This window comes from Eptesicus fuscus, chromosome 1 (genome assembly GCF_027574615.1).
Source record: "Eptesicus fuscus isolate TK198812 chromosome 1, DD_ASM_mEF_20220401, whole genome shotgun sequence".
Classification (NCBI taxonomy): domain Eukaryota; kingdom Metazoa; phylum Chordata; class Mammalia; order Chiroptera; family Vespertilionidae; genus Eptesicus; species Eptesicus fuscus.
In genome coordinates this window covers 124761103-124787410 of record NC_072473.1, presented here as the reverse complement: position 1 = coordinate 124787410, position 26308 = coordinate 124761103, and the positions used below count along the sequence as shown (strand labels likewise).

The 26308-nt window shown below is 53.2% G+C and overlaps 1 protein-coding gene across 1 annotated transcript; it reads right to left on the bottom strand.

Moving 5' to 3' along the window:
- Positions 1 to 17370: 17370 nt before the first annotated feature.
- On the bottom strand, positions 17371 to 25971 carry FAM50A (family with sequence similarity 50 member A). The gene is made up of 13 exons (XM_054718370.1): positions 25786 to 25971; positions 23909 to 23993; positions 23707 to 23806; positions 23306 to 23451; positions 20847 to 20923; positions 20652 to 20718; positions 20169 to 20230; positions 19875 to 19951; positions 18744 to 18798; positions 18488 to 18536; positions 18320 to 18390; positions 17721 to 17831; positions 17371 to 17549 (listed from the first exon to the last, which is right to left on the bottom strand). Exons 1-13 carry the CDS (start codon positions 25894 to 25896, stop codon positions 17541 to 17543), a joined length of 1020 nt encoding a protein of 339 aa, XP_054574345.1. The 5' UTR covers positions 25897 to 25971; the 3' UTR covers positions 17371 to 17540.
- Positions 25972 to 26308: the final 337 nt, after the last annotated feature.

Genomic DNA, 26308 nt, shown 5'->3' with positions numbered 1-26308 from the left:
CCAGTCAGGCCCGCGCCCAAGGAGCAGGAGGAAAGGCAGGGCCCCACCCCCTCAAGGCCGACGGAACCCTCGGGCTGCCCGAACCCCGGGCCGCGGAGCAGGCTGCCCCCCACGGGCGGCGGGGGATGGCGGCCACCTACCTGCCCCTCCGCCGCCGCCTCTGGCTCCGGGTGGCCGCCCACCAGCCACGTGGACGCGTCCCCGAGCCCCCGCACCGGCTCTGATGGCGCGCCCCCGCCGCCGCGCCCCGCGCCGTGCGCCCTCTGCCCCGATCCCGACCACCGCAGCCGCCGCCGCCGCCGCCCACACACTGGGCAGGCCCCCGGCCGCCAGGGCCTTTTAAACCCGGACCGTACCACCGCGCTGGGCGGGGGCGCCCAGGGAGGGCCGGGCAGCGGGGCGCATGGGCCGGGGCCGCTCCTCTCCGGGGTCGGGGGAAGGCTCAGCGCACAGTCTGGGCCTCGTGAGCTGCAGGGATCCCCGCCCGACGAGCTGACCCCCCCACACACACACTCGCACAATGGCCGCGTCCGCAGCGCGCGCCTCTCTCCCCCCCCCTCCTCCCCACCCGCTGCCTCGGGCAACCCTGGGACCCGCGCGCGCCCACGCCACACCCCCTCGGGCCCGGGGCGTGCGCACGGCTGACTCGGGGGCGCGCCGGCCCCGCCCCGCCCCGCCCCGGCGCCCGGAGCCGCACCGGGGTCACCTGCTGCCTCACCTGCTCCCTGACCCCTCAGGTGCACGCCTGGCTTAGGACACGCTCCCCGCAACGGTCCATAACCTGGAGGGCCCGTGACTAATTATATGCAAAAGGCCAGCACAAGGACTCGAGGGCTGTCACCATTTATACTTGGCCCCTTCCCCAGCCGGAGACCAGGGGGGGGGAAATCTGGGGATTTCATTCCCTTGCCCCCCCCCCCTTTTTTTCTTTTTAAACAGATTTGAGATATAATTCACCTATCATATAAGTCACACATTAAAAATGTGACGGTCTCCTGGTGGAAGGTTGAGATTTCTCCATTCCAACATGGCTCAAGACAACTCTCCAAAGACAATGAATGGTAGACGAAGCCACACGGAATCCACAGGAGATCAATTGAAAATTCTCATCAAAGCCCCAAGGGCGTGGCTCAGTGGTTGAGCGTTGACCTATGAACCAGGAGGTCACTGTTCTATTCCCAGTCAAGACACATGCCCGGGTTGTGGGCTGGATCCCCAGTGTGGGGGTTGTGGGCTGGATCCCCAGTGTGGGGGTTGTGGGCTGGATCCCCAGTGTGGGGGTTGTGGGCTGGATCCCCAGTGTGGGGCGTGCAGGAGGCAGCCCATCAGTGATTCTCTCTCATCACTGATGTTTCTCTTCTCTCTCTCTCTCTTTCTCTCTCTCCCTCCCTCTCTCCCTCTCCCTTCCTCTCTGAAATCAATATATATATATTTAAATCCTCATCAAAGCATTCAACCAAAAACCTTACCCAGCTTGCTTTAGAAATCAACACTGAAGAGTCTAGAATCAGATTTGGTTTTAGAATCGAGCTAGGCACCGAATCCAGAGAAGATCACAACCTGAGGAGGACTTAGAAGCAAGACTCAAAGTAGAGAAGGTAGACAGTGTCGACCAGCTACACTTCCTCCCAATTACACACCCTCAGCACGGCACTGCCAGCAACCTATGTCCCGGGATTGATTCCAACAACTTGCTAAGGAAGTTGGGGTTCCAGAGTTAAGAGTCCAAATTTGGTTTCAAAATCGAATATCTAGATTAGGAAGAAAAAAATCCTGAGGATGACTCATAAAGACCCATATGATCTAACCCCTAGCTCTCTATCTTCATCTCATGCTATACCGTCCCTTATTATCTATACTCCAGCCACATTTCTAGTTCTGTACATTTGCCCTATTCCTTCTTATCATAGGGCCTTTGCTCAGGCAGTTTCTCTACCATACTTTTGTACGTAGGTAATGCCTATTCATTTTTAAAATTTCAATTTAAGCATAATTTCCTCTAGAAGGCTTCCCTGGCATCTCTAAACAAGAAAAAAGAATCCCTTCTTACCTACATATTCCCAAATACATCTCCTTTGTAGTTTCACATAAAGCAACCACTTATTTATATGATGGTGTTTTTTATTAATTCTATTTTTGTTTTTTTACATGTTATTGTATTCCTTTTAATTGTGTAGGTCATTTGCTCTACAGCTCGTGGAACCCAGGATCCCCAACTCCAAATTTCAAGCACATCCCACAAGCTTCCTTGCCCAATTATTTTTATTTATTTATTTTTGTTTAAATTTCTTTATTGATTAAGGTATCACATATTTGTCATCCCCCCATTCCCATCCCACACCCCTCCCCACGCATACCCCCACCCCCCTGTTGTCCTTAACCGCTGGTTAGGCTCATATGCATGCACACAAGTCCTTTGGTTGATCTCTCCCCTTTACCCCCACTCATCCCTACCCTCCCTCTGAGGCCCGACAGTCTGATCCATGCCTCCTTGTTTCTGGGTCTGTTCTTGTTCATCAGTCTATGTTGTTCATCATTTCCCCTAGATGAGTGAGATCATGTGCTACTAGATGATGGTGTTTTTTAAAAATCTATCTTTATTTCAGAGAGGAAGGGAGGAGAGAGAGATAGAAACATCAATGATGAGAGAGCCTCATTGATTGGCTGCCTCCTGCACGCCCCACACTGGGGATCGAGCTCACAACCCGGGCATGTGCCCTGACCAGGAATTGAACTGTGACCTCCAGGTTCATAGGTCAACATTCCACCACTGAGCCACCGAGTCAGGGTTATGTGATTTTTTTTTTTAAATATACACATATTTTTATTGATTTCAGAGAGGGAGAGAGAGAGAAAAACATCAATGATGAGAGAGAATCATTGATCGGCTGCTTCCTCCACGCCCCCCACTGGGGATCAAGCCCGAAACCCAGGCACATGCCCTTGACTGGAATTGAACCCGGGACCCTTCAGTCTGCAGGTCAACACTCTATCCACTGAGCCAAAGCGGCTAGGGTTTGTTTCAGACTGTCTCCTTCACTGACCCAGCTCCCTATGTCTGATTTGGTTCCATTGTATCAGGCAAACTGTCTGGCACACCAGGAGACCCTCAGCATACATTAGCTTTTGCTGCATAATTGTTCACCAGATGAACTCAGGCTTTTTACCAGCTCTGCATCAGGTCTGTGCAACTATTAATAAAGTGTTTTGACTCCTAATTATCTAGTGTTTCCTATATTGCTTCCACAGGAAGCTAATAGGAAGGAGTATCTGTGACATGAAAATGTGAGCATTTCTGGGATGACAATGAAAAAAAAAATTGAAGAGCTAGATTCCATGTCGGTGGGGGGGGGGTGGGGGGGAGAACCTGATGAGCCTTTAGAACAGAAACAAAACCAGGAACAAGATCTCTGAAATGAGAGAATTCAAGGTGCAGAAACTACACACCATGGCACCGATCTCATTAGCAACTGTCTTATTTCTCTGAAGCCAGAATAGAATGGACCAAGAGACAAATCAGTGCATTTGATGCCATCGGCCTGGGCTCCGAATCTCTCTCACTCTTCCTGGGGACATACCCTTCTAAAGATACGTCCAGCTTCTCCAGAAGCTGAGCCTTCTGGAGATGGTAAACAGGACGTCAGGAGGCAGATACAAGGCACCACACAGCCCTACCGATGAAGCCTGGCTCCACAGTTCAGCAGATGTCAGGGATCACGAAGACAAACTTATTCATATCATCCTATATAATAAGAGAGGAATGTGCTAATTATCCCTTATGCCTTGAGGCATAACGACCAACCTCATAATGACCAGATCAACATCTGCAGGCGGGTGGGGCAGCAAACTACAAGTGGGCGGTGAAGGAGGGGGCAGGTCAGCAAGCTATGAGGGGGGAGCTACAGGAGGGTGGGGCAGCAGGTAGAGAGCTACAGGAGGGCAGCAGAGAGGTATTGGCGCACGGATTCATGGGCAGGGCTACTAGTTTTTTGTTGTTGTTATTGTTGTTTTTAAATATATTTCTTTATTGATTTCAGAGAGGAAGGGAGAGGGAGAGAGAGATAGAAACATCAATGATGAGAGCGAATCATTGATCGGCTGCCTCCTGCACGCCCCCTACTGGGGATCGAGCCCGAAACCCAGGCATGTGCCCTTGGCCGGAATCGAACCTGGGACCCTTCAGTCCACAGGCCGATACTCTATCCACTGAGCCAAGCCGGCTAGGGCAGGGCTACTAGTTTTTAAAATAAAAGTGTAGCCTGGTCAGTGTGGTTCAGTGGTTGAGCATCAACCTATGAACCAGGAGGTCAGGGTTCGATTCCTAATCAGAGCACATGCCTGGATTGTGGGCTCGATCCCCAGTGTGCAGGAGGCAGTCGATCAATGAGTCTCTCATCATTGATGTTTCTAGCTTTCCCACTCCCTTCCTCTCTGAAATCAATAAAAAAATATATATTTCAAAAAATCAATTGACAATAAATTTATGGGTTTATTGCTGGACTCTCAATTCTTCTTTTAAAAAATACTAGAGGCCCGATGCACAAAATTCGTGCAAGAGTAGGCCTTCCTTCCCCCAGCTGCCCGCATCAGCTTCCCTTTGGCACCCGGGATCTGGGCTTCCCTCGAAGCCCTGGCTTTGTCCAGAAGGTCGTCCAGAAGGACGTCCAGAAGGATGTCCGGTCTAATTGGCATATTACATTTTTATTATTATAGATATTTTTATTAATTTCAGAGAGGAAGGGAGAGGGAGAGGGAGAGATAGAAACATCAATGTTGAGAGAGAATCATTGATCGGCTGCTCCTGCACGCCCCACACTGGGGGATCGAGCCCACAACCCAGGAATCGAACCCTGACCTCCTGGTTCATAGGTTGACACTCAACCACTGAGACACACCAAACTGGCTGGATTCTCAATTTTGTTCCATTGATGTATATGTTCATCTTTATACCCATCCTACACTGCTTTTTTTTTTTTTTTAATCCTCACCCGAGGATATTTTTCCATTGATTTTTAGAGAGAGTGGAAGGAACAGGGGGAAACAGAGAGAGAGAGAGAGAGAGAGGAGAGAGAGAGAGAGAGAGAGAGAGAGACATTTCGATTGATTGCCTCCAGCACATGCCCTGACGAGGCCACTGAGTCTACAATCCAGGTATGTGTGCTTGACCAGAATTGAACCTGTGACCCTTCAGTCTGGGGCCCGAGGCTCTATTTACTGAGCCAAACCAGCTAGGACCATCCTACAGTGTCTTCATCACTGTAGCTTTGTAGTAAGTTTTGAAATCACGAAGTGTGAGTCCTCCAAATTTGTTCAATTTCAAGAGTGTTTTGGTTACTCAGGGTCCCTAGCAGTTTCATGTGAATTTTAGGATAAGCTTGTCAGTTTCTGCAAAAAAAAAAAAAAAAAAAGCCAGTGGGAGTTTAATACAGATTGAATTGAATCTCTAGATCAATGTGGGGAAGGCTGCTATCTTAACAAGATTAAGTCTTTCCATCCATGAACATGAGATGTTCTGATGATTAATGTTGTGTTTATTAATTTCAATTGGGCTCATCTGTAGTCCCTGGTGATTTAATCAAACAATTACCTTGGTGTTGCTGTGAAGGCATTTTGTAGATATGATCAACATATCTACAAAATGCCTTTAAGTAAAGATTACCCTCCATGACATGGGTGGGTCTCGTCCACTCAGTTGAAGCCCTTAACAACAAAAAATTGAAGAAGTAGAAATTCTGCCTCAAGACTGTGACATAGAAAGCTTGCCTGAGTCTCCAGCCTGCTGGCCTGCCCTACAAATTTGAGACTTCCCAACTCGCCAGCCCCCACAATCACATGAGCTAATTCCTCAAAATACATTGTGTGTGTGTGTGTGTGTGTGTGTGTGTGTGTGTGTGTGTGTGTACACTGTTCTATTTCTCTGGAGAACTGACTTAAGCAGAAGCCTTCCTATTTATTTAGGGTTTCTTTCATTTCTTTCAGTGATATTTTGTAGTTGTCAGTATACTTCTTTTGTTACATTTATTCCTAAGTATTTTATTCTTTTTGATGCTGTTTGTCAATGGAATTGCTTTCTTGATTTCATTTTGGATTTCTCATTGCTAGGGTACAGAAATGCAGTTGCTTTTGGGTAATGAATGATCTTTTATCCTGCAACCTCGATGAACTCATTTATTAGTTCTAATAGTTTTTTAGTGGATTTCTCAGGATTTTGCATACACAAGATTATGTCATTTGAGAAAAGAGATAGTTTTACACTTCCTTTCCAATCTGGATGATTTTTATTTCATTTTATTGCCCAATTGCCCTGTCTAGAACCTCCAGTCAAATGTTTGATAGAATTGGTTACTTTCTTTTTAATTTTATGATTTGAAGTTATTTCAAACTTACAGAAAAGCTGTAAGAATAGTAGAAATAACTCCCATGTACCCTTTTTTTTTTGTAAATATACATTTTTTATTGATTTCAGAGCAGAAGGGAGAGGGAGAGAGAGATAGAAACATCAATGATGAGAGAGAATCATTGATTGACTGCCCCCTGCATGCTCCACACTGGGGACTGAGCCCGCAACCCAGGCATGTGCCCTGACCCGAAATTGAACCGTGACCTCCCGGTTCATAGGTCGACGCTCAACCACTAAGCCATGCCAGCTGGGCTCAATGTTTTATTTATTTATTTATTTATTTCAATATATTTTATTGATTTTTTACAGAGAGGAAGGGAGAGGGATAGAGAGTTAGAAACATCGATGAGAGAGAAACATCGATCAGCTGCCTCCTGCACACCCCCCACTGGGGATGTGCCCGCAACCAAGGTACATGCCCTTAGACCGGAATCGAACCTGGGACCTTTCAGTCCGCAGGCCGACGCTCTATCCACTGAGCCAAACCGGTTTCGGCTCAATGTTTTATTTAGATGTTATTTAGTTTTAGCTTTTACTTTTAGGTCTATAACCCATGTGAAGTTCGTTTTTCTGGATGGTGTGTGTTTCCTGTGGCTGCCATAACAAAATCCCACAAGCTGAGTAGCAAAAACAACAGACATTTCTTCTCTCCTAGTTCTGAAGGCCAGAAGTCTGAAATCGAGGAGTGGGCCCTAGCCGGTTTGGCTCAGTGGATAGAGCATCAGCCAGTAGACTGAAGGGTCCTGGGTTCAATTCTGACCAAGGGCACATGCCCGGATTGCGGGCTCGATCCCCAGTAGGGGGCATGCAGAAAGCAGCTGATCAATGATTCTCATCATTGATGTTTCTGTGTCTCCCTCCCTCTCCCTCCCTTCCTCTCTGAAATCAATTAAAAAAAATAAATGAAATCGAGGAGTGGGTCAGCCCACGCTCCCTCCATAGACTCTAGGGGAGGGCCCTTATTGTCTCTTCCAGCGTCTGAGCGGCTGGCAATCCTTAGCATTCCTTGGCTTGTAGATGCCTCACGCCAGTCTCTCTAGTCAAGTGGCATTCTCCCTGTCTGTCTCCTCTCTCCTCCTCCGCCTCCTCCTCCTCCTCCTCCTTCTTTTTTTAAAATATATTTTATTGATTTTTTAATAAAAATTAAAAGGGGGGGCATCTAGTGGTCTGTGGGAGATGACACCAGATTTCAACCATGTGCATAAGGGACACATTCAACGGGAATATTCAGTGAGCGCCAAAGCTTTGCTGCACCAAGACTCGGCCCATAAACGTGTCTCCTGCACAGCAACTCTTCCTTTATAGACAAAGAGAGCCCCCCCAGTGACACCAACAACAATCAAGACTTAACTATACAAAGGAGGACCAAGATGGAGGCATAGGGCGGAAGCCTGATTGTTGCCTACCACAACAACTTTGAGACTACAACAAGAGAGCAGAGCAGACACCATCCAAGACCACCATAGGGCTGGCTGAGTAGATGCTATACAACTAGAATAAAAGAGGGGTATGTGGGATGATGCTGATGCCGGTGACCCAAAGACCACACTTTAAGAACTACGGCTCAGGCGACACAAAAGAACTATGGCTCAGGCGATACAACAGTGGCCTGGAACGTGCTCGGCACAGTTCCCCCGGCGGTCTCTGGCTGAGGGGACGGCTCCACTGGCAGCCAAGCACGGACAGACGAGCCCCTATGAGACATGGGGTGGGAGACTCCGCGCGTGCTGACCTCTGAGTCCGTCAAGAATCTCAACGCCCCGGAAGCGGCCAGGTGCGCATGCTCGGCGACCGGCCACCGATGCAGACCCAAGGGCCGACGCAGCGACGCCAGACTGGCCCACCGCCATGCACCGGGTGCACCGGAGCTTCGCCGAGCCGCCGCCCGACGAGTTCTGCAGCAGCCATACTGGAGCTCTGGAAGGATGGCCAGGAGAATTGCTGAGGGGGGATTGACCGGCAGGAATTGGGATCGGGAAGACGGGGCCCCGCTGAGACCCAGGTGCGGGCGGGGTTGCGCGCCTCTGGGCTCGGGTGTGGTCACACGCCTCTGGGTATAAGTGAGGCCTCACGTCCCTGGGTCTAGGTGAGGCCACATGCCCCTGGGTCCAGGTGAGGCCGGACTCCGGGTCCGGGTGAGGCCAAGTGCCCCTGGACCCGGATGACGCTGGATCCCGTGCCCGGGCGAGGCCAAGCGCCCCTGGGTCTGGGAGAGCCCACACACCCCTGGGTCCAGGCGAGACCATGTGTCCCTGGATCCGGGTGAGGCCGCGTGCACCTAGGCCCGGGTGAGCCCAAGTGGCCCTGGGTCGGGGAGAGGCCAAGCGTCCCTGGGTCCGGGTGAGACCATGTGTCCCTGGATCCGGGTGAGGCCTCGTGCACCTAGGCCCGGGTGAGCCCAAGTGGCCCTGGGTCTGGGAGAGGCTAAGCGTCCCTGGGTCCGGGTGAGACCATGTGTCCCTGGATCCGGGTGAGGCCTCGTGCACCTAGGCCCGGGTGAGGCCACATGCCCCTGGTTCTGGGAGAGGCCAAGCGTCCCTGGGTCCGGGCGAGACCATGCGTCCCTGGATCCGGATGAGGCCTCGTGCACCTAGGCCCGGGTGAGCCCAAGTGGCCCTGGGTCTGGGAGAGGCCAAGCGTCCCTGGGTCCGGGTGAGACCATGTGTCCCTGGATCCGGGTGAGGCCTCGTGCACCTAGGCCCGGGTGAGCCCAAGTGGCCCTGGGTCTGGGAGAGGCCAAGCGTCCCTGGGTCCGGGTGAGACCATGTGTCCCAGGATCTGGGTGAGGCCTCGTGCACCTAGGCCCGGGTGAGCCCAAGTGGCCCTGGGTCGGGGAGAGGCCAAGCGTCCCTGGGTCCGGGTGAGACCATGTGTCCCTGGATCCGGGTGAGGCCTCGTGCACCTAGGCCCGGGTGAGCCCAAGTGGCCCTGGGTCTGGGAGAGGCCAAGCATCCCTGGGTTCGGGTGAGACCATGTGTCCCAGGATCCGGGTGAGGCCTCGTGCACCTAGGCCCCGGTGAGCCCAAGTGGCCCTGGGTCTGGGAGAGGCCAAGCATCCCTGGGTCCGGGTGAGACCATGTGTCCCTGGATCCGGGTGAGGCCTCGTGCACCTAGGCCCGGGTGAGCCCAAGTGGCCCTGGGTCTGGGAGAGGCCAAGCGTCCCTGGGTCCGGGTGAGACCATGTGTCCCTGGATCCGGGTGAGGCCTCGTGCACCTAGGTCCGGGTGAGCCCAAGTGGCCCTGGGTCTGGGAGAGGCCAAGCGTCCCTGGGTCCGGGTGAGACCATGTGTCCCTGGATCCGGGTGAGGCCTCGTGCACCTAGGCCCGGGTGAGCCCAAGTGGCCCTGGGTCTGGGAGAGGCCAAGCATCCCTGGGTCCGGGTGAGACCATGTGTCCCAGGATCCGGGTGAGGCCTCGTGCACCTAGGCCCGGGTGAGCCCAAGTGGCCCTGGGTCTGGGAGAGGCCAAGCGTCCCTGGGTCCGGGTGAGACCATGCGTCCCTGGATCCGGATGAGGCCTCGTGCACCTAGGCCCGGGTGAGCCCAAGTGGCCCTGGGTCGGGGAGAGGCCAAGCGTCCCTGGGTCCGGGTGAGACCATGTGTCCCTGGATCCGGGTGAGGCCTCGTGCACCTAGGCCCGGGTGAGCCCAAGTGGCCCTGGGTCTGGGAGAGGCCAAGCGTCCCTGGGTCCGGGTGAGACCATGTGTCCCTGGATCCGGGTGAGGCCTCGTGCACCTAGGCCCGGGTGAGCCCAAGTGGCCCTGGGTCTGGGAGAGGCCAAGCGTCCCTGGGTCCGGGTGAGACCATGTGTCCCAGGATCCGGGTGAGGCCTCGTGCACCTAGGCCCGGGTGAGCCCAAGTGGCCCTGGGTCTGGGAGAGGCCAAGCGTCCCTGGGTCCGGGTGAGACCATGCGTCCCTGGATCCGGATGAGGCCTCGTGCACCTAGGCCCGGGTGAGCCCAAGTGGCCCTGGGTCTGGGAGAGGCTAAGCGTCCCTGGGTCCGGGTGAGACCATGTGTCCCTGGATCTGGGTGAGGCCTCGTGCACCTAGGCCCGGGTGAGCCCAAGTGGCCCTGGGTCTGGGAGTGGCCAAACGTTCCTGGGTACGGGTGAAGCCAGATCCTGGGTCCGGGTGAGGCCGTGCGCCCCTGGATCCATCCGGGTGAGGCTGGGTCCCAGGCCCGGGTGAGACCACGCGCCCCTTGGGTATGGGTGAGGCCACGTGCCCCTTAGTCCGGGTGACACCGTGCCCCTGGGTTCGGCCGAGACCAAACCAGAGGGAGTCGGACCTCCGTTACCACCATTTGTCCACCATCCAGAGCTGAGGGGTCAGTGCTGACATGTACACATAAGGAACTACTGGACATCGAAATTGGGTCTCAAAAGAACTGTTGGTCCAGGGGGAAGCTCGCTACAGATTGATTCATTTGCCTGTCAGCATAAATATTATTGCTCGTCTCACATTCAGTTCTTATTAGTATATATCTAGTGACATATGATCTCGTTCATCTAGAGGAAATGATGAACAACATAGACTGAGGAACAAGAACAGAACCAGAAGCAAGGAGGCATCGATCGGACTATCGGGCCTCAGAGGGAGGATAGGGGAGGGGAGGGGGAGGGTGGGGGGAGGGGGAGAGTTCAACCAAAGGACCTGTATGCATGCATATAAGCCTATCCAACGGTTAAGTTCAACAGGGGATTGGGGCATGCGTGGGGAGAGGGGTGGGATGGGAATTGGGGGATGAGGACAAATATGTGACACCTTAATCAATAAAGAAATTAAAAAAAAAAAAAATTAAAAGGGAGGAAGGGAGAAGGAGAGAGAGTTAGAGACATCGATGAGAGAGAAACATCCATTAGCTGCCTCCTGCAACACACCCCACCGGGGATGTGCCCGCAACCAAGGTACATGTCCTTGACTGGAATCGAACCCGGGACCCTTGAGTCCGCCTCACCCGAGGATATTTTCCCATTGATTTTTTTAGAGAGAGTGGAAGGGAAGGGAGAGACACATCAATTGGTTGCCTCCCCCATGCACCCTGACCAGGGCCAGAGATCAAGCCTACAACAGAGGTATGTGACCTTGACCAGAATCAAACCCAGGACTCTTCAGTCCGTGGGCCAACTCTCTATCCACTGAGCCACACTGGCTAGGGCTCCTCTCTTCTTAGAAGGACACTGATCATATTGGATTAGGGCATACCATTCTCCAGTCTGGCCTCATTTTAACTGGATCACATCTGCAAAGACTCTGCCTCTACATCAGGTCCCATTCACAGGGAAACAGGACATGGACATATCTTCCCAGGGGACACAATTCAACCCATAACATCAGGGTTAAAGTCCACTTTTTCCATTCAGATATCTGACTGCTCCAGCACCATTTATTAAGCATCCTAAATGTAAGGATTTATATCTGGAATCCTAATTCCATGCCATTCACCTCTATGCCCATCCTTGCGCCTTTACCACACTGCTTTGGTTCCTGTAGCTTCATAGTAAGTTTTCAAGTCAGGTAATGTGATCCCTCCAACCCTGTTCTTTTTCAAAACTGTTTTTGGATATTCTAGGTCCTTTTGCATTTCTTTATCATTTGAGGGTCAGCTTGTCAATTTCTACAGAAAAGCATGCTGGGATTGGGGTAGGGATGACATCGAATTCAAAGATCATTTGGTGGTGGGGGGAGTTGTCATTTGGGGACAGAATTCTAAGAGGACCCCAAGGTTCCTGCCTCCTAGTGTACAGACCTATACAATCCCCTTCCCGTGAGGCAGAGCAGAACCACGACACAAGCTCCCATGGTTAGGTTACTAACCAGCTGACTTTGAGTTCCTCAAAGGGAAGATTATCTGGGTGGGCCTGGCCTAGAAAGGTGAGCCCTTAAGCAAGACTGGGACCTTCCTGCAGGGATAGATTTGAAGCATGAGAGGGCCTATGGAGGGGACCAGGTGGTAAGGAACTTTAGGTGGCCTCTAGGAGCTGAAAGCATTATCTAGACAATAGCTAATGACAGAACAGAGACCTCAGTCCTATAAGTCACGGGAACTGAATTCTACCCAGAACCATATGAGCTTGGAAGAGGACACTGAGCCTCAGATGAGAGGACAGCCTAGCCAACCTTAATTGCAGCCTAGGGAGACCCTGAGCAGAGGATCCAGGTCCATCATATGCCCAAACTTTTAACCTGTAGAAACTGTCAGGTAATAAATGAGTACTGTTGTAAGCTACTGAATTTTTGTTAATTTATTACACTGCAATAGAAACTTAAAGCAGTCATCCTGACAGTATTGAGTCTTCCAATCCATGAACATGGGATGTCTTTCCGTCAATATAGATCTTTAATTGTATAATTTCATTTATGTGAAACTTCCAGAACAAGAAAATTTATACAGGTAGAAAGTAGATGATTGCCAGGGACTGTTTAATGCGTATGGAGGTTCCTTTAGAAGTGATGAAAATGTCCTGGAATTAGACGAAGGTGATGGTTGCATTACATTGTGAATGTACAAAATGCCACCAAATGTGCATTTTTAAATGGTTAATGGTTATTTTTGTTATGTGAATTTTTCCTCGGCTGGAAAAATAGCACCCACACTAAGAGACCACATGTCCCATCTCAGGTTGCATCTATTCCCTGGTGGGAAGTAACAGTACCCTATAGGTGAAGCTCAGGGGAGCCACGATTCTCTCCCCTGCTGGTGGGGCTGCAAAATGGGTCAGGCCCCAGGGAAAAGAATTTGCCAGTATCTGAAAAATTAATTATGCTGCTTTAAAAAAAGAATGAAGAGGCTCTGCATGCACATATAGAGAGAGACATGTAGGAGATTCAAATATATTAAGTGACAAGTACAAACGCTTCTTTGTTGGGGGCATTGTGAGAACTGGGCCAGAGAGCTGGGCAGAGGTGAGGCATCAGCAGGTCCACCCTTTCATGCTGATGTGTGGACCAGGTGAATTTCTGGCCTCTGCAGAACAGATCAAGGTAAACAAGAAAAGATCAGCATTCCCCCTTTTGCTCAGCTACCTCTGTGATGTTTCCTCCCTGCCTCTTCTTCCCCTCCTTCCTTCCCTCCATTCCAGCCTCTGCTCGCCTCATGTCTTTGCAAGTGGATCACTCTCTACCCAGTTTTAGAGTGGCTGACTTGTCATTCTTGTCAGCTTCGATGTCATCTTGCTGGTTCATTTTCTGTTTCCCTATTGGTTGTTGATTTATATATATTTTTTATTGATTTTTTACAGAGAGGAAGGGAGAGGGAGAGAGAGTTAGAAACATCGATGACAGAAAAAAAAAAAAAAAAAAGAAAGAAAGAAACATCGATGAGAGAGAAACATCAATCAACTGCCTCCTGCACACCTCCTACTGGGGATGTGCCCGAAACCAAGGTACATGCCCTTGACTGGAATCAAACCTGGGACCCTTGAGACCGCAGGCCGACGCTCTATCCACTGAGCCAAATCAGTTAGGGCCCTATTGGTTGTTTACACACACACACACACACACACACACACACACAATGAATGAAGCCTGGGCAAGCAAGGTACAGCTGGCCTTCATCTCTCCCTTGTGTCTTTGGGATCTAGCCTACCACTGGCTTTGGCACACTGGTCCCAATAAATATTGTTTTCATCGCTTACTGACTCCAGTGACCTCGTGAAGTTAGAGCATCAGACAGCAGCTCCACAACTGCTCTCTGCAGCCGCCCAACCTTGCCTCTGAGCCTCACATTCATAAGAACTGAAGGTCCCAAGGAGAGAGCCCTGGGCTAGACAGTCCCCTCTCCTGGCAGAAACTCAGGGGACAGCTGCAAGAAGCTTGCTGCTGCCGGGCAGGCGTGGCTCGGTGGTTGAGCATCAACCTATGAACCAAGAGGTCACGGTTCGGTTCCCGGTCAGGGCACATGCCTCAGTTGCAGGCTTGATCCCCAGTGTGGAATGTGCAGGAGGCAGCTGATCAATGATTCTCTCTCATCGTTGATGTTTCTCTCTTCCTCTCTCTCTCTCTCTTTGCTTCCTCCTTCCTTTCTGAAATTAATAAAAATATGTATTTTCTGAAAGAAGCTTGCTTTGCCAATGCTCTTCCAGTTTGGCCTTCCTGGCTGCTGCCATAGTCCTCACAGGACAAGGGGTCCTCCCTCAGTGCCCCCCCCCTCCACTGTGGTGTAGACTTTCCCATCTCTTCACTGGCCACAAGGAAGTAGGTCTCCTTCCCTGACAGTCCTCCTGCCCCTTGATCCTGACTCCAAAGGGCTCCCTTCCGCCTCAGCCCAACCTCCCAGGAACTTAGAGGGGCTTCCAGAAACCAGCTCCTTCTCTGCCAGGACCCCAAATTGGGTCTCAAGGAGCTTGTTTTCCTGAAGGAACGAGGCTGAAGGCGGAAACATCCGCCATTGGATGAGGTGGCTGAGAGGGGCTCATTTCCCTGGGAAGCCTGCTCTTCTGGTGGCTTCTCAAAGAATGCAGGAGGGGGTTGGTGCAGAAGGCCAAACAATCCCCTCTCTAGGGTTCCTGGAACCAAACAAAAGGTCCCATTGAGGTTGCTCAGACTTGTTCATGACCTGAGGTCAGGCCTGGCCACCCCCTCCCGGTTGTGCCCGAGGTGCTCTGGTCTATTTCACCCTCCTCCCTCCTCCAAGTGACCCCAGATGGCCACATCCCAGACCCAGGGCCTGGAAGCCGGAGTGAGAGCCGCTAGCTACCAGCCAGGCCTCCCCAGGCCGTGGCTGAACAGAACACAGGGTCCTGCCTGCAGGAGAAGCGCATAGAAGTCTCTGCACCCAGCAAAGCCCACAGGGAAGTGGGGCCAGACCCAGAGCCGGGAAGCTTCCTACCAGCCAGCCGCTGTCTCCTGCCCTCTCTCTTTTTTAAAAATATATTTTTATTGATTTCAGAGAGGAAGAGAGAGGGAGAGAGAGATAGAAACATCAATGATGAGAGAGAATCATGGATCGGCTGCCTCCTGCATGCCCCCTGCTGGGGATCAAGTCTGCAACCCAGGCATGTGCTCTGATCAGGAATCAAACCATGACCTCCTGGTTCATAGGTCAAAGCTCAACCACTGAGCCACGCTGGTAGGGCTCCTGTCCCCTCTCTTGGTGTCAGGCAAGGGGAAGAAGGGCAGGAGCAAGGAGTGGTCAGTTTGCTTTCCTCAGCGTCCTGGAGCCAGGTATGTCTGCCTCAGTTTACCCAAGGGGAATGGGGGAGCAGCCATCTCTAAGCCAGATTCCCCCCTTGGGGCTGTGAAAGCCACCCGCCCCAGGGCAGAGCAGTCTGAGCAGGACACTCATAGCAGCCTTCTCTTTAATATGTACACTGAGTGGCCAGATTATTATGATCTCTGAATGCATAATAATCTGGCCACTCAGTGTATATCCTATATAATAAAAGGCTAATATGCAAATTGTCCCCTCAACCAGGAGTTCAACCAGCAGGCAGGCCGGCCAACTGCCCATGTCCCCTCCCCCTGGCTAGGCTGGCCGGACCCCACCCATGCACGAATTCATGCACCGGGCCTCTAATATACACTGAGTGGCCAGATTATTATGCGTTCAGAGATCATAATAATCTGGCCACTCAGTGTATATTTAAATTGATTTCAGAGAGGATGGGAGAGGGAGAGAGAGAAACATCAAATGAGAGAGAATCATTGATCAACTGCCTCCTGCACCCCCCACACTGGGGATCGAGACCACAACCCAGGAACTGTGACCTTCTGTTTCATAGGCTGATGCTCAACCTCTGAGCCACCCAGCCGGGCTCATAGCAGCCTTCTCATGTCCGGACTCAGGAGAGATGCTGGGAAGGGCCCAGAGCAAGGAAGGCCAGGGTGGGTTTGCATAGCTGTGGTAGTGATGTAGGGTAGCTGGGAGCCACAGAACAGCCCTGTCCCCTATAGAACAAGCAGCTTAGAGACACAAAAGAAGCCCCAGGGCCTGGGAGGGAGGCCTGGAGTGGAACACCCCTCCCACTCACAGTAAAGAACCACAATGCCACGTTGGTGCCTTGGGGAGGGCGGGCTGGCCGCAGGGACCTGTGGCTTGTAAATGCCCCCCTTCTCCCTCCACAGACTCACATTCCTGCCCAATCCTCTTCCACCCTCCCACCCCCACCAAGCACACACTTTCTTGCCAGACACAAAGACCACAAATACTGTATGATTCCATTTATGTGAAATTTCCAGAATAGAAAATCCACACAGACAGAAAGTAGAGTAGGGTTGCCAGGGGTTGGGGGAAGAGACTGCTAATGGATATGGGGTCTCCTTTTGGGGTGCTGGAAATATTCTGGAACTAGATAGAGGTGATGGTTGCACAACATTGTCAGTGTATGAAATACCCCTGCATTGCACACTTGCAAATGGCTAAAATGGTGAACTTTATGTTATTGTGAATTTTATCTCAAAAATGTATTGTTTTTCTTTTGTTTTTGTTTTTGAAATCCTCACCGGAGGACATCCCTCCATTGATTTTTAGACAGAGTGGGAGGGAGGGGGACAGACAGAGAGAGAGAAAAACATCAATGTGAGAGAGACGCATTGATTGGTTGCCTTCTGCACATGCCCCAACCAGGGCCAGGGATCGAGCAACCAGGGCCTGCAAGCGAGGCATCTGCCCTTGACCGGAATCAAACTCAGGACCCTTCAGTCTAGAGGCCGATGCTCTATCCACTGAGCCAAACCGGCCTGGGCAAAAAAATGTGTTTTTTAAATAAAACACAGTATAGGTACTCTGACTCTGACATGTGCATTTCTTTTTTTCTTTTTCTTTTTTTAATATATTTTTTATTGATTTCAGAGAGGAAGGGAGAGGGAGAGATAGAAACATCAATGATGAGAGAGAATCACTGATCCTCTGCCTCCTGCACGCCCCACACTAGGGATCGAGTCCACAACCCGGGCATGTGCCCTGACCAGGGATGGAATTGTGACCTCCTGGTTCATAGGTCGATGTTCAACCACTGAGCCACACCGGCTGGGCACAACTTCTTTATTGCAAAGAAAAAAGCAGTAACTGACAGCATCAGGGGCAGGGGGATGATCGGTGACGTCACAGGATGGGGGAGCTGGGCTTCTGGAGTCCTGGAGACCCGGGCAGTGGGGAGACTGGAGGGGATTGGGGAGCAAGCCTGCTCCACCTCTGCATTCACCGGATCTGGTGTGAGGACAAAGGGACAGAGAAGGGAAGCCGAGCTGAGTGGGGTGGGCTGGCCTATCGCGGTGGCCCCCTAGCAGAACAGTGCAGCCCACCCCAGCCAGCCAGCGCCCAGCCCCCAGCTCCCACTGACCAGCCCAGCACCAGGCCACCTCGGCGGGGCCTTCTTACTGTGTATTTGTCCCACTTCTTCTCGGGGTCGTAGGGTTCCCAGCGGCTGGCGGGGAAGATGTGTTTGTTCTTCTCGTACCAGCTCCTTAGCACCACCTTGCCCGCATGTGACTGAGGAAGGGAGAAGGGCCAGCCAGGCCTTGTGCTCAGAGTCACCCGGGGACCTCACTTCTCTCTCTCTCTCTCTTTTTAATCTTCATTATTGAAAGTATTACATATGGCCCCTATTTTCCCCATTGACCCCTTCTAGCCCACCCCACCCCCCCGCCCCAGGCCTTCACCACCCTATTGTGTGTGTCCATGGGTTACGCATATATGCATACAAGGTCTTTGGCTGATCTCTTCCCACCCACCCACCCTCCCCCACCTGCCCTCTGATATTCTGAAGTATGTTCTATGCTTCCATGTCTCTGGATCCACTCCATTCATCAGTTTATTTTGTACATTCGATTCCACATAGGAGTGAGAGCATGTGATACTTGTCTTTCTCTCACTGGCTTATTTCACTTAGCGTGATACTCTCCAGGGCCTGACTTCTGCACTTCCCTTCCGTCCACTGCTCCTCCCTCCCCTGGCCCAGCGCCCCGGCACCCCTGTACCTCGTCCTTCTCCACAGTGGCATCGCTGAGCAGCCGCACATCATCGTGGACATCGAAATTGAAGAGTGGGCCTACGGGGAGAAGCAGCCAGCCCACCTTCAGGCTGCTGCCCGGAGATGTTCGGGCGAGTTGCTGGGGAAGGTGAGGGGCTGGGCCGGGTGCACTCACCACTCTTCCCTCGGGCCTTGGTGACGATGAAATCGTAGAAGCTGTGGTGCTAGGAGCCAAGGACAGGAAAGACATGGCTGATGACCCATCCCGGCCTCTCCCACGTGCAGGCTGGATGCAGGCACAGCTATCAACACTGCGCTCCCCAGCCCGAGCCAAACCCCAGAGCAGAGCAGACTGTCCTACGAAGCCCCCAGGCAGGCCAATGCCCGCCACCCCTCCCCCTGCCAGGGCTGTGGGAAGAGAGGGGACTCACGTGGGGTATTATGAGGTCCTCCTTGATGTACATGAGCTGCTCCACCCCTGCTGACCTGAGGGAGAAAGGCAGGAGGGCACGGATGGATGAAGCAGCAGCCAGCCAAGGAGACCAGTGCTGGAGCTGGGAGGCAACCCCGACTCCTTGGAGGCCGGCTACTAGGTTTGGTGAGCCCAGGAGTAGCACCCACTATCCCCCACATCTGGGCTAAAGAGCTAAGGCCCATGCTCCCACCTAAGCTATGTGTGGTGAAAGGGATGGAAAAAGAATCCCGCCCGGCCAGTGTGGCTCAGTGGTTGAGCATTGGCCTATGAACCAGGAAGTCACGGTTCAATTCCTAGTCAGGACACATGCCTGGGTTGTGGGCTCCATCCCCAGTGTGGGGTGTGCAGGAGACAGCGGATCAATGATTCTCTCTTATCATTGATGTTTCTCTCTCCCTCTCCCTTCCTCTCTAAAATCAATAAAAATATATTCAAAATAAATTAAAATTTAAAAATATCTATATATATAAAAGCCTAAGTGACTGACCAACATTAAGACTGAACCACCAAACGACAGGTTGTTATGACGTATACTGACCACCAGGGGGCAGATGCTCCATGTAGGAGCTGCCCCCTGGTGATCAGTGTGCTCCCACAGCGAGAGCACTGCTCAGCTGACAGAGGGGCAACAAACGCAGGGCTCACGGATGGTGAGCGCCAGGCGAGCGCCACTGCGGCTGCGCGAGCCTCTCCTGATTGGGACTGACTGGGCGCAAGCCCGTGGCAGGCACAGCGGGGCTGGCATGAACAGGAGCCACAGGCAGGAACGGCAGGCAGCCCTGGACTGCTGGTTTCGGCCCGATCCCTGTAGGCCACACTGAGGGACCCCACTGGTGCACAAATCCGTGCACCGGACCTCTAGTATATATATGAAAAGAATCCTGACCCTCTTTTCAGTAGCACAGTGCCGCATGCCACTTTTGTACACAGGGAGCAGTCATCCTGGTGAGCCACAAGCAGCAGACACCACTTGGGGCTTCTGGTACCAGGGCTGGGACAGCAGGTTCCACATGCACATACATGTTCACACATGCACACACACACATATACATGTTCACACATGCTCACACCTGCACACACACCCTACCTGAGCTCACTGAAGTCTTTGCGCAGGATCTCAAGCGCCTTCTGCAGGAACTGCTGCATAGTGTTGCCTTTTTTCATCTGCGTGAGGTCCGAGCCGGCACCCAGGATACCAGAGTTGGAAGGGAAAGATGGGACCCCGGAGCTGTCACCATCACAGGTGGCCAGGCCCTCTTCCCTGCTCCCCCCAGGGGCCACCCACAGGAAGGGACCCGCAGGTTCCAAACCCAGGATTGTAGCTCCTCCTCCCTGAATCTGAGGAGCACAGGGCGTGGGCTGCAGGCCCCACACTGCCCACCTTGACTGTCCGCCGGTGCCCAGAGCCATCCCAGTAACTGAAGGTGATTTCAATTTCCTCACCTACAAAGCAGAATTGCCGCTTAGTCTCCAGAACCGTGAGTTTCCAGCCCCTGCAAGCTCCCTGGGGCTTAGCCTCCAGCCCAGGGCTCTCACTGGCCCAGCACCCCAGGCTGGACCATGCTGGTCCCACTTGGTGAGCACTCACTCTTTTTGTTTGTTTGTTAATCCTCAACTGAGGATATTTTCCATTGATTTTTAGAGAGAGTGGAAGGGAGGGGGAGAGGCACGGAGAGAGAAACATCAATGTGAGAGAGACCCATCGATTGGTTGCCTCCCACATGCGCCCTCACCGGGGCTGGGGTTTGGGGATCGAGCCTGAACCGAAGTACATGCCTTTGACCGGAAATGACCCCACAATCCTTCAGTTCCTGGGCCGATGCTCTATCCACTGAATCAAACCAGCTAGGGCATGAGCACTCACTCTTGATCTTTTCCTGCTTGGCTTCCCACTCTTGCCGCAGCTCTTCCCGGAGCCGATTCTCCTCCTCCTGGGAGAGGAAAGGGATACAGGGAGGATCAACTAATGAATGCTGCTCAGAGGGCATGCAGGGCCCCACTCCCTGAGCAAAAGCCTCTGCCAAGGTCAGGGCCAGGGCTGGGGTCAGGCTGCTTGTACCTCGCGGTCACGGTCAGGCAAAAAGCTTGTGTCCACATCTGGGTTCTTCCCCAATTTCCTCTTCTTCGTGGGGATCTCTGGAGCCAAAGGAAACACAGAGGTCAGCTGCACGATGGGTCCTGGACCTTTGTCGCTCGGGCCCCAGCTCAAACGCCACCTCCTTGGAGGCTTCCTAGACGCCCCTGGCTGGGACACATTGCCCTCTGCTCCCAGTCACAGCAGCCTGCACTGCCGGCTGGGACTACAGGTTCCACATGCATATGCACACACATGCACATGCACATATACATGTAGTGCATTCTTGTTCCATCAGCTATGACCTGATGGCATTAGGGCCAGTGTCTGGGGGAGCAAAGGTTCCATTGCATTGGATGGGTAGGGCATCCACAGAGGAGTGGGTGCTTCGGCGAGGGCCCCCTCTATTCCAGGAGCTGCGCTCATCACAGTCTCATATCTTTTTTAAAATTGATTTTTTGAGAGAATGAGAGAGAGGAAGGGAGAGGGAAAAAGAAAGAGAAACATTGATTTGATGTTCCACTTATTTATGCATTCATTAGTTGATTCTTGTTAAAAAATATTTTTGATTTCAGAAACATCAATGATAAGAGAGAATCATTGATTGACTGCCTCCTGCACGCCCCACATTGATGATCGAGCCCGAAACCCCGGGCATGTGCCCTGACCAGCAATCAAAGTGTGACCTCCTGGTTCATAGGTCAACGCTCAACCACTGAGCCGCACCAGCTGGGCCATTAGTTGATTCTTGTATGTGCCCTGATAGGGCATCGAACCCACAAGCTACGTGTCCTGAGATGTCACTCTAACCAACTGAGCTACCTGGCCAGGTCCCACGGCCACATATCTGTTGTCTCACCTAATCCTCACAACAGCCCCCAAAGTGCATGATATTCCTTTTTCCCATTTACAGCCAACTGGGAGAAGGGAAGGAAAGGCCAGCCTTGCCAACATCCTGGACTCTGGGACTCAGCTTCCCCAACTGGGACATGAACTAAAACGGTGGTTCTTCAACCTGCTGGTCTTAGCACCCCTGACACTCTTACAAGAGTGACCTCCTGGTTCATAGGTCGATGCTCAAACAACTGAGCCACACTGCCCAGGGCAACAGTGCCCTGCTTTTGTCCCTCTGTCTTGACCCTGGCCCAGCATGGAGCAGGTGTAGGGCACATGGGGCCCCCATGCTGGCTTTGTCCTTGTTCCCCATCTTTTCCAAGTTGTCCCTACAGCCCCTCATTTCCTCAGCTGAGATCTGCCTGCCCCATAAGTAGCCACTGAATTTCTGTGGCTGTCAATTTACACTGAAATTAATCAAACACAATTTAACAACTTAGTGCCCCAGTCACACAAGCCTCATGCTCAGTGGCCACCTGGCAGCATAGACATTTCCATCTATACTAATAAAAGCATAGGTGGTCCTCGCGCCCTCGCGTGCGATGCTGCCACAAAGATGGCCACCACAAGATGGCCGCATGCACAGCAGAGGCGGGGCCCGGCGGCCACTTAGCGCAGGGAGGCCTGGGGGTCCCGCAGCTCCATGTGGTGCGGAGTCCGGCCCCAGCAGAGGCAGGTCGTGGCAGGAGAGGGCAGTTGGGGGCAATTGGGCCGGCAGGGGAGGGCAGTTGGGGGCTATTGGGCCGGCAGGGGAGGGCAGTTGGGGGCAATTGGGAAGGCAGGGGAGGGCAGTTGGGGGCTATTGGGCTGGCAGGGGAGGGAAGTTAGGGGCAATCTGGCCAGCAGGGGAGCAGTTAGGCATCAATCAGGCCAGCAGGGGAGCAGTTAGGGGGCGATCAGGCTGGCAGGTAGAAGCAGTTAGGGGCAATCAGGCAGGCAAGTAGGCAGGCAGGCAAGTGGTTAGGAGGCAGTGGTCCCAGATTGTGAGAGGGATGTCCGACTGCCGGTTTAGGCCCAATCCCACAGGGATGCCTGAGGGGTCCCAGATTGGAGAGGGTGCAGGCCAGGCTGAGGGACAAACCCGTGCACAAATTTCGTGCACCAGGCCTCTAATCATCACAGAAAGTTCTACCAGCCAGCCTGATCTAGACCATTCTCTCCCGTCCTTGGTCCATCCTTCATGGTACCTACAGCAACTTGCTCTGGCAGCGTCTCACACTGAAGACCCTGTATGGGGCTCACACGACTGGCTCTGACTCACTGCCATTGAAGGCGAGCTCCCACCCCAACTCAGCTTTTTAAAAAATATTTTCAAATATATTTTTAAAATTAATTTCAGAGAGGAAGGGAGAGGGAGAGAGAGAGAAACATCAATGATGAGAGAGAATCACTGATCAGCTGCCTCTTGCAGGCCCACAACCCGGGCATGTGCCCTTGACTGGAATTGAACCTGGGACCCTTCAGTCCGCAGGCTGATGCTCTATCCACTGAACCAAGCAGGCTAGGGCTCTATACACAGTGCAGACGTGGTGCCCCTAGCCTGCCCTCACCTTCTCTTTCCAACTCCTCCTCATCCATGGTCTCCTCCTCCTCCTCTTCATCCAATTCCTCCTCTTCTTCCAGCGTGAAAGACAGGCTGGAGATCTTCCGCTTGGCCTCCTTCTTGCGCTCCTTCTCTCGCAGCTTCTCCAGCTTCCTGCGAGGCATGGATAGCCATCATCACCACATCCTCACCTGAGGCCCCTTCCATGAGCCAGAGCCACCTATGGGCTCAGTGTAGGCCCATGGGGTACAGACCCTGAGGAGTCCTACTGCCCTGGGCCACTTCAAGTTCATGGGCAGTGCTCTGATTAGGACACAAGGGTCCCTGTTGAAGATGCAGGAGCCAGCATGACCCAAGTCCATGCACTAGCTACACCTCGGCAGGGGGCTGCCGGCACAGAGGACTCACAGCTGCAGCTCCTTCGACTGCTCCTTCTTGGCCAGCTGCTTCTCCCGTTCCTTCACCAGTGCCTCCTGCTTGGCCTTCATGTCATTCAGGGTCACAAGTCCTGTGAGGCCAGGAGACACGGGGGTAAGGATCGGCCCACCCAGAGCCAGCAAAATAACAGTCCCCTGGGTCCAGGAGAGGGTGACACGCATGTCTTGCTTACCCACGGTGCTAGACTTGAGCTCTGCCTCTACCGCATCGTAGTGCGCAGAGAACTTCTTGTCAATGTTGGATTTCATTATGTTCTCCTGTAGGGGAGGGAGAGCGGCGGTGAAGGCCACCCACCACGCCACGGTGGAAGTGGGGACCTGGTCCTGGGTTCCAGTCCCAGATCTGCTCCTGGCCTATAGTGTGACCTTGGCAAAAACACGTCCCCATTTCCTCAGTGGATGGAACTTTCCACAGGGCTGCGAGGGGCTCTTTCAGTGCTGAGGGAGCTAAATGGGGTTGTTTTCCTGTGACCTCTGAGCTGCTCTGGCCCCTCCAGACCTCCCCTTGGGGACCAGAGCTCCCTCAGTACCCTAGATCCATGGGTTCTACCTGCCTTTTTAATTTTTTAAAAATATATTTTATTGATTTTTTACAGAGAGAAGAGAGAGGGATAGAGAGTTAGAAACATCGATGAGAGTTAGAAACATCGATCAGCTGCCTCCCGCACACCCCCCACCGGGGATGTGCCCGCAACCAAGGCACATGCCCCTGACCGGAATCGAACCCGGGACCCCCGAGACCACAGGCCGACGCTCTATCCACTGAGCCAAACCGGTTTTGGCCTTTTTAATTTTTTTAAAATTGATTTTAGAGAGAGGGAGGGAAAGAGAGAGAGAAACATCGATTAGTTTCCTGCTGCATGTGCCCCGACCAGGAATCAAACCCTCAATCTGGGTGTGTACCCTGTCCAGGAATCGAACCCCCCACCTTTTGGTGTACAGGGCAATGCTCCAACCAACTGAGCCACACCAGCCAGGGCCATACCCAGCTTTTAAAAATATATATATTTTTTTAATGATTCCAGGGTGGAAGGAGAGGGAGAGAAACATCAACGATGAGAGAGAATCATTGATTGGCTGCCTCCTACACTCCCCACACTGGGGATCAAGCAACCTGGACATGTGCCCTGACCGGGAATGGAACCGTGACCTCCTGGTTCATAGGTCGATGCTCAACCACTGAGCCACACTGCCCGGGCGATACCCAGCTTTTAAGATGAAGCTCTGGAGACCCAAGTCAAGGGGTGACAGCGGAGTGAAGAGTGGCCAAGAGACCTCGTCCTTCACTGAGCAATATGGCTCCCTCACAGCTCCAGATGCTGCCAACAGCTTCCCATGAGGCCTTCTCGATCCAGCTCAGGCCCATCCCACATAGGTCCCTCTCTAGCCAGTGGCCTCCGGAGGAGGTGGCCAGCAGAGAAATGTACCTCTGGCTGGCCAGAGAGTCAGCACTGAGTGGGGCATGAACAGAGAAGGGTTTTTGCCTGGACCCGGCTTCCATGGTCCATAAGGTAGGAGCCTGATTGCCCCTCACATCCTGAATTCCAAAGGAAGAGTCTACTGCAAAGGCCCAAAGGGAGGAGGGGGGCAACTCCTTCCTTCCTGACCTCCCACTCACTGAGGCCTTTGTGACCTGCTAGCACCCCTGATGCTTGAGCCTACCTTTGTGGCAGGGCAAAGGGCTCTGGGAAGAGCCTCACCAACTGGTGGATTGGCCTGGACCTGCGGGGCCTGCCCTTCCTGGGATCCATTGGCTCAGGGCACAGACCTAACTCTCAGGGCTGAGGGGCCAGAGCCAGGATGCTCTTTGTCTGCGAGGGGCTCCCCAATGTGATCAATAGAACCACTGCCTGTTGGAGGCTTGTCACAAGCTAGGCCGGCTCAGCCTGCTGGGCCCACTTTACAGATGAGCAGACAGTCGCCGGCTCGCTTCTGACCCTTGCTGGAGGTCAGCAAGCAAGGGTCTCCCTCCCGGGGTCGCGAGGGGCCCCAGGGAGCCGGGGGCAGTGCGCAGCGCGCATGCTCTGTGGCGGCCCCGCCCAGCCCGCACCTCGGTGATCCGCTGCTTCATCTGCTCCATCTGCTCCCGCTGCTTCTCCCGCTTTTTCATCAGGTGCATGGCGCGGCCCGCCTCGCTCGCAGCGCCCTTGTACTGAGCCATGGTGGCAGCGGCGGCAGCAGCAGCGAAGACAGCGACAGTAGCCTGGCAAAGTCGCCGGCTGCCTTGCAGTCTGCAGACGCCTGCGCGCGCTGTGACGTCGCCCAACAGGGAACACACGGGCGCCCCGCCACGCCCAGAGCAGCGCCAGCCACCCCACCACGTGACCCCCGAAGGCCCACCCCCACCCCCGCGCGCACACTCCCTCGGTTCCCTGTCCATTCCTCGACGTTAACCGCAGGCCCAAGGCTGGGTTTCCCGGTCCTACTTCCTCCCGTTTATCCCAAGGCTGAGCACCACCCCCAGCCCTCTGAGAACCCCACTTCTCTGATGATCCGGCCCAAGGCCAGACTCCCCCTTGCTGCCCTCTTTCCTGAGGCAGCCCATTTCCCCTGCTTCCACCAGTTTGACCGGC

What these genes read in the sequence shown, in the direction of transcription:
- FAM50A (XM_054718370.1), bottom strand. Translation starts at nt 25,896, where the DNA reads ATGGCTCAGTACAAGGGCGCTGCGAGCGAGGCGGGCCGCGCCATGCAC. An exon ending in TGCCTGACCGTGACCGCGAG is followed by an intron (nt 20,719 to 20,846) that starts GTACAAGCAGCC and finishes TTCCTCTCCCAG; the next exon opens with GAGGAGGAGAATCGGCTCCG. An exon ending in AAAGACTTCAGTGAGCTCAG is followed by an intron (nt 18,799 to 19,874) that starts GTAGGGTGTGTG and finishes TTTCTCCCTCAG; the next exon opens with GTCAGCAGGGGTGGAGCAGC.